Source organism: Microcaecilia unicolor, chromosome 11 (genome assembly GCF_901765095.1).
Source record: "Microcaecilia unicolor chromosome 11, aMicUni1.1, whole genome shotgun sequence".
Classification (NCBI taxonomy): domain Eukaryota; kingdom Metazoa; phylum Chordata; class Amphibia; order Gymnophiona; family Siphonopidae; genus Microcaecilia; species Microcaecilia unicolor.
The window spans coordinates 42323275-42335448 of NC_044041.1; the positions used below are offsets into that span (position 1 = coordinate 42323275).

General features: G+C 41.2%; 1 protein-coding gene across 1 annotated transcript in view; it reads right to left on the minus strand.

The window, feature by feature from the left end:
- The window catches only part of LOC115479673 (nuclear receptor corepressor 2-like), a 667653-nt gene that overhangs the window by 509003 nt on the left and 146476 nt on the right, over positions 1-12174 (minus strand). Inside the window, exon 2 of the mRNA XM_030217748.1 lies at positions 735-944. Within this exon, the coding sequence (XP_030073608.1) occupies positions 735-839 (105 nt within the window). The 5' untranslated portion in view covers positions 840-944. The remainder of the gene's footprint in view (positions 1-734; positions 945-12174) is intronic.

Genomic DNA, 12174 nt, shown 5'->3' on the forward strand with positions numbered 1-12174 from the left:
GAGGGAATCCAAGCCAGTCAGGTTTTCAGGATATCCACAATGAATATGCATAAGATAGTTCTGCATAAAAATCGATCTCATGAATATTCATTGCACATTAAAACAAACTACTCTATTAATTATTTTTATTTATATCAAAAATATTAAGAGTGCAATATCTACAATCCAATGAACTACATAAATCACTTACTGTCACTTATTATTGTATAGAAGTTCGATGTTTTTAAATCACCATATCCAAACAGACCACATTACATTCACTGGTTAGTTATGTATAAATTCAATATTCTTAAAATGTCGAAACAATGGGTTATCTGTACTCCATGGCTATACTTTGATTAATCTTATTTCTTATTCGATAGCAGAACACAAATCCAATAGTATTAGATAAAAAGCCACAGAGATAAACATCCCAGTCTTCTCCTTTTGAAAATCTTTTTAAATCATCTGTGATGTCAACAGCTCTTAAAACTTGTTAGCAACTTCTTGATCTTGTACTCATACTCACTTGCTTAATCTTGTACTCGACATGGGTTCATGTTTCGCTTTAAGCATCACCAGGAGACAAGACAGGGGCCTCAGTTATTTAATTAATTAGTTTTACATGCTTAGCTACCCTACAGACTCGGAGAATAAGATATACACTGCATAAAAACAACAGGACAGGAAATAGAACAGTGCTACATAGGGAGGGTTGGAATAAGGTAGGGGGCAAGGCAAGAATGAACACTTACCGTGTGAGATCGCATTATCTGAATTGGGTAGGACATGGCATGTGGTGGGTAACGCGGTTCCGTTGTCCTCCTGCTCTTTGTCACAGGCTGAGTGGATCCAGACATACTGACAAATCAGCCACAAGACGCTCCCAACTCTGAATTCAGGCCTTGAGATTGGACAGCTAAAAACCACTCATTGATCAGCTCAAGTCCATGTCAAAAATGAACCTGCAAGACAGAGAAATTCAGGGAGATTATTTCCGACTCCAGTATGACAGAGCACTAATTGTATCTCCTGTTCTTCTAAGCCTCCTTTTCTATTCCTTTGAGAGCTTTCTAAAACCTAACAGCTCATTCTTGCTTTGAGTTGAGTTAATTAATAGTGTCCAGCACATCACTTCAGTTCTAACAAACGATGAATAACAGTTACCTCCAATATCCTGCTTCCAAATACCGAGATGCTTAATTAAGCTAATTAGAGATGACCTTATTGACAATATAAGCTGTTAGAGAAATAAAACGCTTGAGGAAAAGTACTCTGCCAGCGATATAGCTCCAGTATCCAAAAATATAATTGGAAAAGTATCAGTGTACACCGCTCTAATGCCACTCAAAGCAGGGCCAGATTTAAGCAAACAGTGTAGGCCTCTGGCATCAAATTTTGATAGGCACTAGAACACTGCTCCCTGCTGCTGTGCTACAATCTGTATCTGCCACTGTGATGCAGTTGTCCTGTTGAGCGGCACCACCTCACAGTAACTCAGTCTCCAACCAGCATGTAATCTCCCTGTTCAGATCATTGCTTTGGCTCCCCATCTGTTTTTACACAGAATTCACAGAAACAGAGAAAAATGAAGACAGATAAAGACCATACAGCCTATCCTGTCTGCCCATACATGCCATCTACTCTCCCTATCATTCCCTTAGAGATCCTATGTACTTGCCCCCAGCTTTCTTGAATTCAGATACAGTTTTGGTCTCCACCACGTCCACTAGGAGGCCACTCCACGAATTCATCACTATTTCCGTGAAGAAGTATTTCCCCAGGTGACTTCTTAGTCTGTCCCCTTTCACCTTCATTCTATGCCCCCTCATTTCAGAGCTTCCTTCACAGCTTCCTGAAAGACTTGCCTCCTGTGCATTTATGCTACATAGGCATTTAAACGACTTTATCATATCTCCCCTCTCCCGACTTTCTTCCAAAGCATATTGAGATCTTTAAGTCTGCTCCAATCAGTGCGTTTTTTCTAGCGAAAAAGGTACTGGTACTCAAATGCCAGGCCACCCTTCAGGGGTGGGGTGATCACTGAGGGACCCACCCCACAATAGCCAGGCCCCCTGCAACCAGTCACAGAATCTATGACAAGGCAGAATTGGAGTGTAGAGCCTAAGCTCTTTCATTAAAACTTGGGGACCATGGGTCAATTTTAGCTGACAATTGAAAACGTACTGCTACTCAGTACCCCCCAAAAAAGCCCTGGTTCCCATACACTTTATGATGAAGGCCACTGACCATTTTAGCAGCCACCCTCTGGACCGACTCCATCCTGTTTATATCCTTTTGAATGTGCGATCTCCAGAACTGTACACAATATTCTAAATGAGGTCTTACCAGAGTCTTATAGAGGGCCATCATCACCTCCTTTTTCCTACTAGCCATTACTCTATCTATGAACCCAAGCATTCTTCTAGCTTTTGCCATCACCTTTTCTACCTGTGTTTGGCCACTTTAAGATCATCACATACAATCACACTCAAGTCCCACTCCTCTATCGTGCACAAAAGTTTGTCGCCCCCTAAACTGTACCATTTCCTTGGTTTTTTGCAGCCCAAAACATCTATTACTCACCTACAAATGCATTCACTCTGCAGCTCCTCATTATTTATCTCTGTACATCTTTCTTTGTGAACTCCATTCATCTGGCAAGTCACTCTTATTTAAGTCTTTCTACTCCACTGCTAACTCCCAACTCTGCTCAACTTTGCTGTGCCCTTTGCCTGAGCATTTGAGTCAGCGCATCATGGTCTTTCTGTACCCATCTTCAAATCCAGACTACAATCTTTTTGTTTACTTTTACATCTTGTTCACATCTCATATTCTACTACAATCTCTTGTTTGTCACGTATATGTGACTTGATTGGACGGGACTGTATGCTCTATGGAACAGAGAAGGTCTCTTTTATATGTGTTTGTGTACTGCACTGTGTATGCCTGGTAGTGGTTTAGAAGTGATTAGTAGTAGTAGCAATAAATGGTAGCCATGAAAGCTGGCACAGGGCCTTTGAACTGTAGTGCACTGACAGGTCTTTCTTCCCACTCAGGTTTTTATCACCATAGAAACCCATGTGAGAGCAAGGCCAATGCAGGGCCCGTCAGCGCACAAGGGTTCCCAGGCCCCATCCTGAAATTTATGACTGGAAACAAAGTTGGTACCAGAGGTAGCGCTGTTCAACATTACAGTGGTAGAGTTAAGGGGTAACAGGAGTGGCCAAGATATGGGCAGGGAAGATCACCATTGATTGGAATACCCCCTTTGATGATTTTTGGGAAGAACTCCCTTGCTAGCTATGGGTACTCAAAATTTAAATCTGACCTTGACTCACAGACTCTACAACGGCTATATTTACTATTGCCTATATCAAATACCAACTATCCTGTGCTTTTTGTTATATATTTACTTTGAGAAAAAGACTTTCAAGAAGTTTACCACAACCCTGGGTTCTGCGGTCATTAACACCAAATATGATTAGGAGGAGGGGGCAATTTTCACTAAGCAGCCTAGTGAAAAAGATATGTGGGGACACTGGTACCTATGCAACAGCGGCAATTTTTCAAAGAAAATCTACCCTGTGTAGTTTCTCTTTGAAAATTCACTCTAATACTTATGTGGATACAAAAGATTAGAAATGTCTGAAGTTATGAATAAAAAACCACCCATGTGTGTTTGAAAATTCAATATAAGCACGTAGCATACACCCTCAACCTACATCCAGCTTCCAAAATGTCATATTTTTGAGCAGCCACTACTATATTTAGTTCCTCTGTGCAGTCCGAAGGATCTCGCCAACTAATTTCTTCATCATTAGCCAGACGGATTCGAATATGTTTTACCTCACACTTTCAAACTTCTGAGCTCATCCACACTGCTTAGCCATACAACTCCAGTGGACAATCGAGTCAACAAAAGAACCAAATAAAAATGCGTAAATTAGTTAATGAGAGACTGCCAAGAAAGTGATTACAATCAAAACACTTCTATTTAACGTTCTATTCTATTCCCAGCATTTCTAGCCCACTAATTTCCCTTAGGAATCATAGCCACTAACAAAATATCGTTACCTACCAGAGGTAATTCAGCGGATAGGATCCTAGTTGGGAAGTAGGAACAGTAACAGGCAAACTTTCACGGTCTGAGCCCTGAAAGTGGCAAGGATGGATCAGGATCACATATGCGTACTTTATACCACATTCATATCATATGCTATGAGTGCAGGTGCTGTATATCTCAGTAGGGGAGGAGAAGACATCTTAGAGTGGAACTTGGAGAGTAAAATGTTGCTAATAATACTATTGGATTGTTGGTTCAATGTGACTGTTGGGTGGACTGGATGGACCATGCAGATCTTTATCTACCAACATTTCTACACTACTATGTTACCTCTTCACTTGGAGGACAATAACTATTTGTTGGGTTAATATACAGTGTTAATAAGGTTGGCTAAAATACCAATGGGGATTATGGAGAAGGCATGCAACTGGACTGCATGCAGTTAGCTAAAAGACTTATATCCTCTGAAATCAACTCTACAGAATCTGCAGACCTCCAATTCCTCTCACACCATGCCAAAACCACTATCTGGCCTGACTCAGTGGGTGTTTAGCTGTGTCCTCTGGAGATTTATTCTTGAGGATCATTTTTTATATATTTATTGGTGGGAGAATCCTGTGGGCACAGACACCAGAAGAATAAAAGACACATCCTCACAGCTCAATCAACATCCGGTCGAGCATCATTCCAGCCTCTGACTTCTGCTGTGTAATGTCAGGGAATTGTACTAAACACTGCTAACAGCTAGAAAGAGAAAACAAACCTTCCATTGGATGACATTTCACTTTCGGTTTCAAACAACAAAAACCCTTTCTACTGGGTAGGATAGTGGTTCTACTTGCATATAACATGCAAATATTCCACGGTACAAACATTCATTATGATATTAAAAAAAAAGAGCATACACAATGAAATTAACAGAACACTTCCAAAATTAAAAATTAATTGTTCGATGTCAAACTTTTAAGGGCACCAACTGTTCTTCTAGCAAAAAAACAGATCAGAATTAAAGTATTCAATATGGCAATTAAGTGCTTGCTACAGCAGACATCAATCAAATAATCTTGTTCAGTTACTTTAGTGTAATAGGTGTCATTATTTCAAAATGATTGGGGGCACCAAACGTAAGACAAATTACCCCTCCCTGGACATTATGAAGAAGCTTGCTGAATATTGGGGGTGATCAGCACCCCCTGACACCCACAGAACTGGCTTCTATGCTTAGTGCCATCCTGTATAGGTACCACTAAAGTGAGTTATATGTGTCCACCTATAACACTATCACCCACACATCCCAAACCTTCAGTGCAACAGAGTTAAGTCACCAGGTTTCACTCAACATGAATGAAACCAGGGAGTCTTTGCAATTTCCTCCTCTGTCGCCAACTTTAATTCCAAATTACCTTTTATCGCACAGCATTCTCAAACCTGGTAAGGAGCTGAACACATGGCAACACATCAAAAAAAGATGAGAAACTTCAGGATGCGATTCCCAGGTAAAAGGCTGCCACTGCTAACCTTTCCAAAGCACAGCAGACAAATGCAGGTTTCAACTGAAACAGCAGCTGGCGTGCAAAACCAAGGAAAAGAGGAAGCCTTTTTTTAAACCACAGATCAGCCGCTGCTGATAAACTGTTTGGTTATCTTCTGCAAACAGGCACGAAGGGCTAATTTAATTAAGACTGGTTTGTTTTCTTTCCATTTCCAATCATCTTTTATAAGAGATTTAGGGCAAAAATCAGCTAGTCAGCTGTCTCAACAATCTTACCAACCATAGACCGACACACACGCACACAACATACAAAACTCTGCAGTGAAAACATCTGAAAGGCAAATCTATCTCAATGCATATTGAGGTATTTTCATCTTGCGATGATTCTCTCATTTCATGATGAGAAGTAGACCTGCCATAGAAGTTCCCATACAGTACTCTTCAACGACAATGTCCAGAAAGTTTTCCAGAAAAGCCAGTGCACTTTTTCTAGTGAAAAAGGTGCCGGTACTCAAATGCTAGGCCACCCCTTCAGGGGTGGGGGTAATCACTGAGGGACCCTCCCCACAATGACCAGGCCCCCTGCAATCAGTCACAGAACCTTTGACAAGGCAGAATTGGTGTATAGAGCCTGAGCTCTTTCATTAAAACTTGGGGACCATGGGTCAATTTTAGCAGCCAATGGAAAAGGTGCCGGTACTCAGTACCCCCAAGTACCCCCTCAAAAAAAGCCCTGAGAAGAACCATCCATAATGTGGCAATATGCCTTGGGATTCTAGGCAAAGCTGTTCACCACCCACTGTTAAATTTTGAATATCAAAGAACAAACTGTATTTAAGAGGGTAATTTTATAATTGGCAGCCAAGGTAGGGACTCCAAGAAGGCACCTATTTTTGGCCTATTTTACAAAGACAACATAGGCGGCTATGCATCATTATCAAATAACCTCGCTAAACCTGCAACAATCGCAGGTCAATTAACTTTTATCTACTTGCTCGGCAGCAGGTGTAAATGTACACACAACAAGTATGCACATAAGCACGTACTTGTAGTAGGAAAAGAAAACAGATCACTAAACTTATGAGTGGTTTTATTAAAATAGCCCTGACAATTCTGAGCAAAGGTGTCTCAATCTTAAAATCCGACTGTATGGTAGGTTTTGCTTCAGATCTCTGCTGTGACAGCTATCAAAAGGTAATACTTTGTTAATGTCAGTCTGCTTCCTGTAGATGCTAGCGCTTATTTTCCTTTTATCATTTCTTATTAGAACATCTAAAAAAGGAATTCCTTTCTCATTTATTTCAAGTTTAAATTTCAAATTAACGTCTAGGTTATTAACCCAATCATTAAATTCTAGTCATTGTTCTCTAGTAGCTCTCCAAATAAAAACAAATATCATCGATATACCTTTTCCAGATCAATAGTTGGTCAGCATAACAATAATTTGATAGGAACTTCTTTTCAAACACAGCCATATATAAATTTGCTGTAGAAGGAGCCATAGTGCAACCCATCGCTGCTCCCTTGTTTACAAAAAACCTTATTGAAACAAAAATAATTTTCTCTCAATGCATACTTGGCCAGGATCATTAGAAATTCAGTTGGTATTCTTTGCTGCATATTATTATTTAAAAGGGTCTGTCTTATAACATCTAATGCCTCTGTTTACAGGATATGTGTATACAGGGACTCGACATCCATTGTAGCCATAATGAAATCCTCACCAAAATATATTTTTTTCCAAAAGGTTGATCATCTCTGCTGTATCTCTTATATAAGATGGAATGGATGGCTTAACAGGTCTAAGGAATTCATCTGTAAGAATAAACAGCAGTTCTAATAATGATCCAATGCTCGAAACAATGTAAAAGTATTTTATTTATTTATGACCATTTAAAGAAGGGACTTATGTTTGTTTCTCCTTTTTCTGGTATATAATAGTGCTTGCTAGCATTTCTTTTTGAACACTGTCACTTTATTTCATTGAGTATTATATGTTATTATACTAATTTAGAGTAGAACTACTTTTGCAGCCAAACCAAGATCGGTGCTGCACTATAGAGGTTTTTTTTGTTTTTTTTAGAAGTTCATCATATCTAAATCAATTATTAGCATGTGGAGAGTAACTACACTATTGTATACCTTCTGTTTGCTCACAACATTGAAATTTTGTATGACCCCCAGATGCCGAAACCCGCCCAAGATGGGTTATCTAATAAAGACCTTCTTTTCAGGGACCTCTGCTCTTTCTGCGTGGTGTTCGTCTGCAGAGATTCTCTACCTGTTGTTATATTTTGTTCCTTACTGAAGGAAATCATACACAAACTACATTCAGGATCTTAGAGAAGACTGTACATGTAGAATTTATGACCGATCCCAGCAGAAATTGTGCCATGAGGTTCCCTGTCTTGAAATGCCACAGCACAAACTGAGCAATGAGAACACAGTACAGTCTGCAACAGGGAATACTACAGTCAGGACCGTATCACACTACAGCTGAGCCCTGTGCGACTCATCCACTGGTGTCTCCACCCCACCAGCTCCACCACTGCCATTGAGAGGTAGACAGTGGGCTGGGAGCAATTTGTACATCCCTCCATTTTTGCACCCTGTGCAGCTGTACCAAGGTTCAAGGTTGCATTTATTTGATTAATCGCCTAGGGCAGTGCCATCACAGTTAAAGTACAGCATGTCAGGAAAATTACAATATAAATAGAAAAGAATCCTACACTCATACAGCCTTTCGTATGATGCTGCTCACAATACGCTCAGCTGCATACAGTAGGTAGGGAAAAGGGGGTGTTACCGCCATTATGTAGGTCACTAGTAAAATCTTTGGGGCTCAGTTCTAGAGGCCAAGACTTCACTAAGAGCATCAAGAGGATAAGAGTGCTCTCTCAGAATGGGTGGTAGAAGTTAAAAGTGGGCTTCCAAATGTTATTGGACAAATACAGCAGAAGCATGACCAAGTCGCACAACATTCCATGGGTACAGCCTAGGGGTTACCTTGATGGACCGACAGTTACGACCATCACTGCCTGTGCTTCCAAGAACCAGCCCACAGTGGCAATTAGAAGCCTAACAACAGTGCTATGGCATGCTTGGATATCCAAGAAGGCTCTGAGGGCACCTGATTGTAGTTAAAACCCAAACTTTGATGAGCATGTGGAGAACATATGTTTTGCACAATGGCTTTGCTAATGTTCGTAATGGTTTGAATTAATAGAAAACGTGGTAATAAGACATTGTAGGGGCCCCAGCAAGTCCTATTGGGAAGCACTAAAAACATCCACATTTTGCCTACTAATAGCTTTCTACAAACGCCGCATATAACTGAAGTGATGAAACTCTGTACAACTCTCTTTCTCTGCCAGAAAAAGATTCCAGCCTGTTACGAAAAAGCTGATAAGCGTTTATAGTAGACCCAGAGGAGGTTATTAGAATCTGAAATCCTGCAAAATTTAGCTACAGCTAACGAACTGTAGCAGGCCTTATCAGTGCATACCTGTGGCATGTTTTCCTCTGCAGTCCGGACTGTCAAGCCATTTCCTGATAGGGTAATTACTGTATTGCAGTAAAAACAAAGCTGACCAAAAAAGGATTTGACAAATAATCATTTGAAATGAGTCTGATACAGCCATGTAATTTAAACCATGAGGTCATACATAAGAGTGAAATGAGAAAACAGTACATAAAACAATTGTCTAGCCACTACCTCGGTACCAAATTCCAAACAAGACCGTTTACCGTTCAGTACATTTCATTGGAAGGTGTAACAATGTTTTCCATTAGACTCATGAAAGGTCAAGCTTTGGTCACTTAAACACACACTATCCCAGAAAGCATGCAAGAGTTTCAGCAATACTGTTCTCCTGCCAATACAAACATCAAGGAACAAAAAATACTGTAATTGTTGGTAGGGAAGAAATTAAGGGACCCTTTTAGTAAACTGTGGTAAAGTTTTGCACTTTTGGCATCTAACCCTGAATTCGATATATGACACCCAAAACTGTCTGCCGAAATTTGGCACGCATCAGGCATATTCCAAAAATTCCATGAGCAACTTCATTGACAAATGAGCAGTTAATTGGCAATAATTGGGCGCCAATTCCGCATAGATCCGAAAATGAGTCATGGTTATGGAAGGGATCGGGGGCGTTCCTAGAAATTGCGTGCAGTGTTATAGAAAATGGCAGATCCATCCCTAACTTAGGCATCAGGATTTACACCAGGCTTCAGTTGGTGTAAATCCTCGCACCCAAAATTGGGCGCATATCCTGGCACTAAGCACTATTTTATAAATGGTGCCTAAATTTGGCTCATTTTTTTAGCCCATTTACAGAATCCAGAGGCCCTTTCACTAAGCTGCGTGACTACGCGCACCCAACGTGTGCGAAAATGGAGTTTCCGCCCCACTACCACGTGGCTCTTGCGGTAATTTCATTTTTGGCATGCATCCGATACGCACATCTCAAAAATATTTTTTAATTTCGGGCGCACGTAACGGACACGCGCCAAGTGGCATTTGGCGTACCTAGGTCATTACCGCCTGGTTACCGCGTGAGTCTTTACCGCTAGGTCAATGGCTGGTGGTAAGGTATCAGACCCAAAATGGACGCATGGCAATTTTCATTTTGCCGCAGGTCCATTTTCGGCAAAAATATAGAAAAAAGCCTTTTTTTTTTTTACAGGTACACTAAAAAATGGATCGGTGCATGCCCAAAACCCACGCCTACACTACCGCAAGCCAGACTACATTCCACACAAGGCCCTGAGAGAAGGGATCGGGGTGGTAGGTCCCAAAACCCGGTATGGGCCCCACGGGGAAGGGAGGAGGAAAAGGACTGGAAAGAGCAGCTGCTATGGCAGGCGAGGGCCAGAAGGGGGAGCAGGGATGACAAAGCTCAATACCCTTGGGTTAGAAATCAGTACAAGATTCCTTCCACCTGGGAGGGGGAGGAGGTCTCCAACCAACAGCCTAGCAGAGAAGCAGAGTTAATGGAGTGCTTGGAGGAAGGAGAGGCTGGAGAGACCAACTCACCAGGTTTGGAGGAGCCAGTTGACATGGACTGTAATTGTACTTTGGCGCAGGGTTGCAGGGACTGAAGGCGGTGGGTGGTCACAGGAGTCAATTAGCTGTGTTGTGGGCGGTGTACTGCCATTCTGCAACCACCCAAGCAGAAAGACTTTTAAAACTGAAACCCAGGCTGTTGAACTGGGGGAGAACTTGGATTTAAAGGGAAGTTTGTTCTTGTTGCTTTATTTTGGAAACTGAATGGGACTTTAACCCCCTTGAACTGAGATTTTGTGGAGGAGGGGAAATAAACTGTTTGGAACTAAAAGCTGTGTTGTCTGGAAGGACTTTGTTTGTGGACTGCTGAAGGAAGCCTACCACCCCTGAAGGTTTGCTACCGGGATTACAGATATTACAATATGAAATTAGAAAAATATGGTCCATTGGACAAGAACCATAAAAGATTTTGTGGACCAAACAAGCCATCTTAAAATCAATCCTCAAATTAACCGGCAGCCAGTGCAACTCCTTAAGCAGTGGTGTTACGTTCAGTTGAAAGGGGCATAAGAACTTCTGGATAGCCAGCCAAAGAGCACAAGTACATGAACAACTGGAGAATGCACTGGTCAGTTCTTGAATTTACTTCACACAAGATAATCTTTGCATTCTAAATTAACACAGATATAGTTCTAGGCAAGTGACTGCTAAAGGCTTCAGGGTTTACCACTTACACAGTAACAGACATAGTAACGAAGTAGATGAAAGCAGATAAAGACCTGTACGCTCCATCCAGTCTGCCCAACAAGATAAACTCATTACATATGGTATATGATACTTCATATGTATAGCTGGTCTTCATTTGTCCTTGCAAATTTTCAGGGCATAGACCATAGACGTTTGCCCAGCACTGTCCTTGTTCTAAAATTTCCGAAGTTAACGTTAAAGCCCCTGAAAAGCTCCACTCCAGCCCATCCAAATCTGCCCAGTGCTGGCCTTGTTCTCAAACTTCTAAAGCTGAAGTTGAATCTGTCCAGTCACAATCAGAGAACAGACCCTATAAGTTTGCCCAGTACTGGCTTTACTTCCCAGTGTTGCTTCCTAAGTGAATTGGTGCCTGCTAATCTCCTAATTCTATAAAGCTGGCCGCCCCACTTTCCCCCTAATTCTATATATGGCACCTCAAGTTGTATGCACTAATTTAGCCATACGGTCAATTACACGCACAACTAAACTGATTAACAAGCCAATCAGCGCCAATAATTGGCTTTAATTAAAATTTACACGCACAACTTTCTAGGCGTATTTTATAAAACGGTGTGTGTAAATTCGAATGCGCACATTGGAAAAGGGGCGTAGACATGGGCATTTCAAAAAACTATGCACACAATTGTGGAATATACCTGATCTGTGCCTAACTTAGGCGCAGGTATTGAGGCCTGGTTTTAGGCGGCCTAAATGGGTGTGCCTAAATTTTAGGCACAAGAACGGTGCATTAGTGTATCCTATAAACTACAGCTAACTTTAGGTGTATTTTATAGAATCACTCTAATCGTGTGGTTTTACGGCGCTAATTTTTAAGGCGCCATATATAGAATCACCCCCTTTAAGCTTAGGGTCAGATTC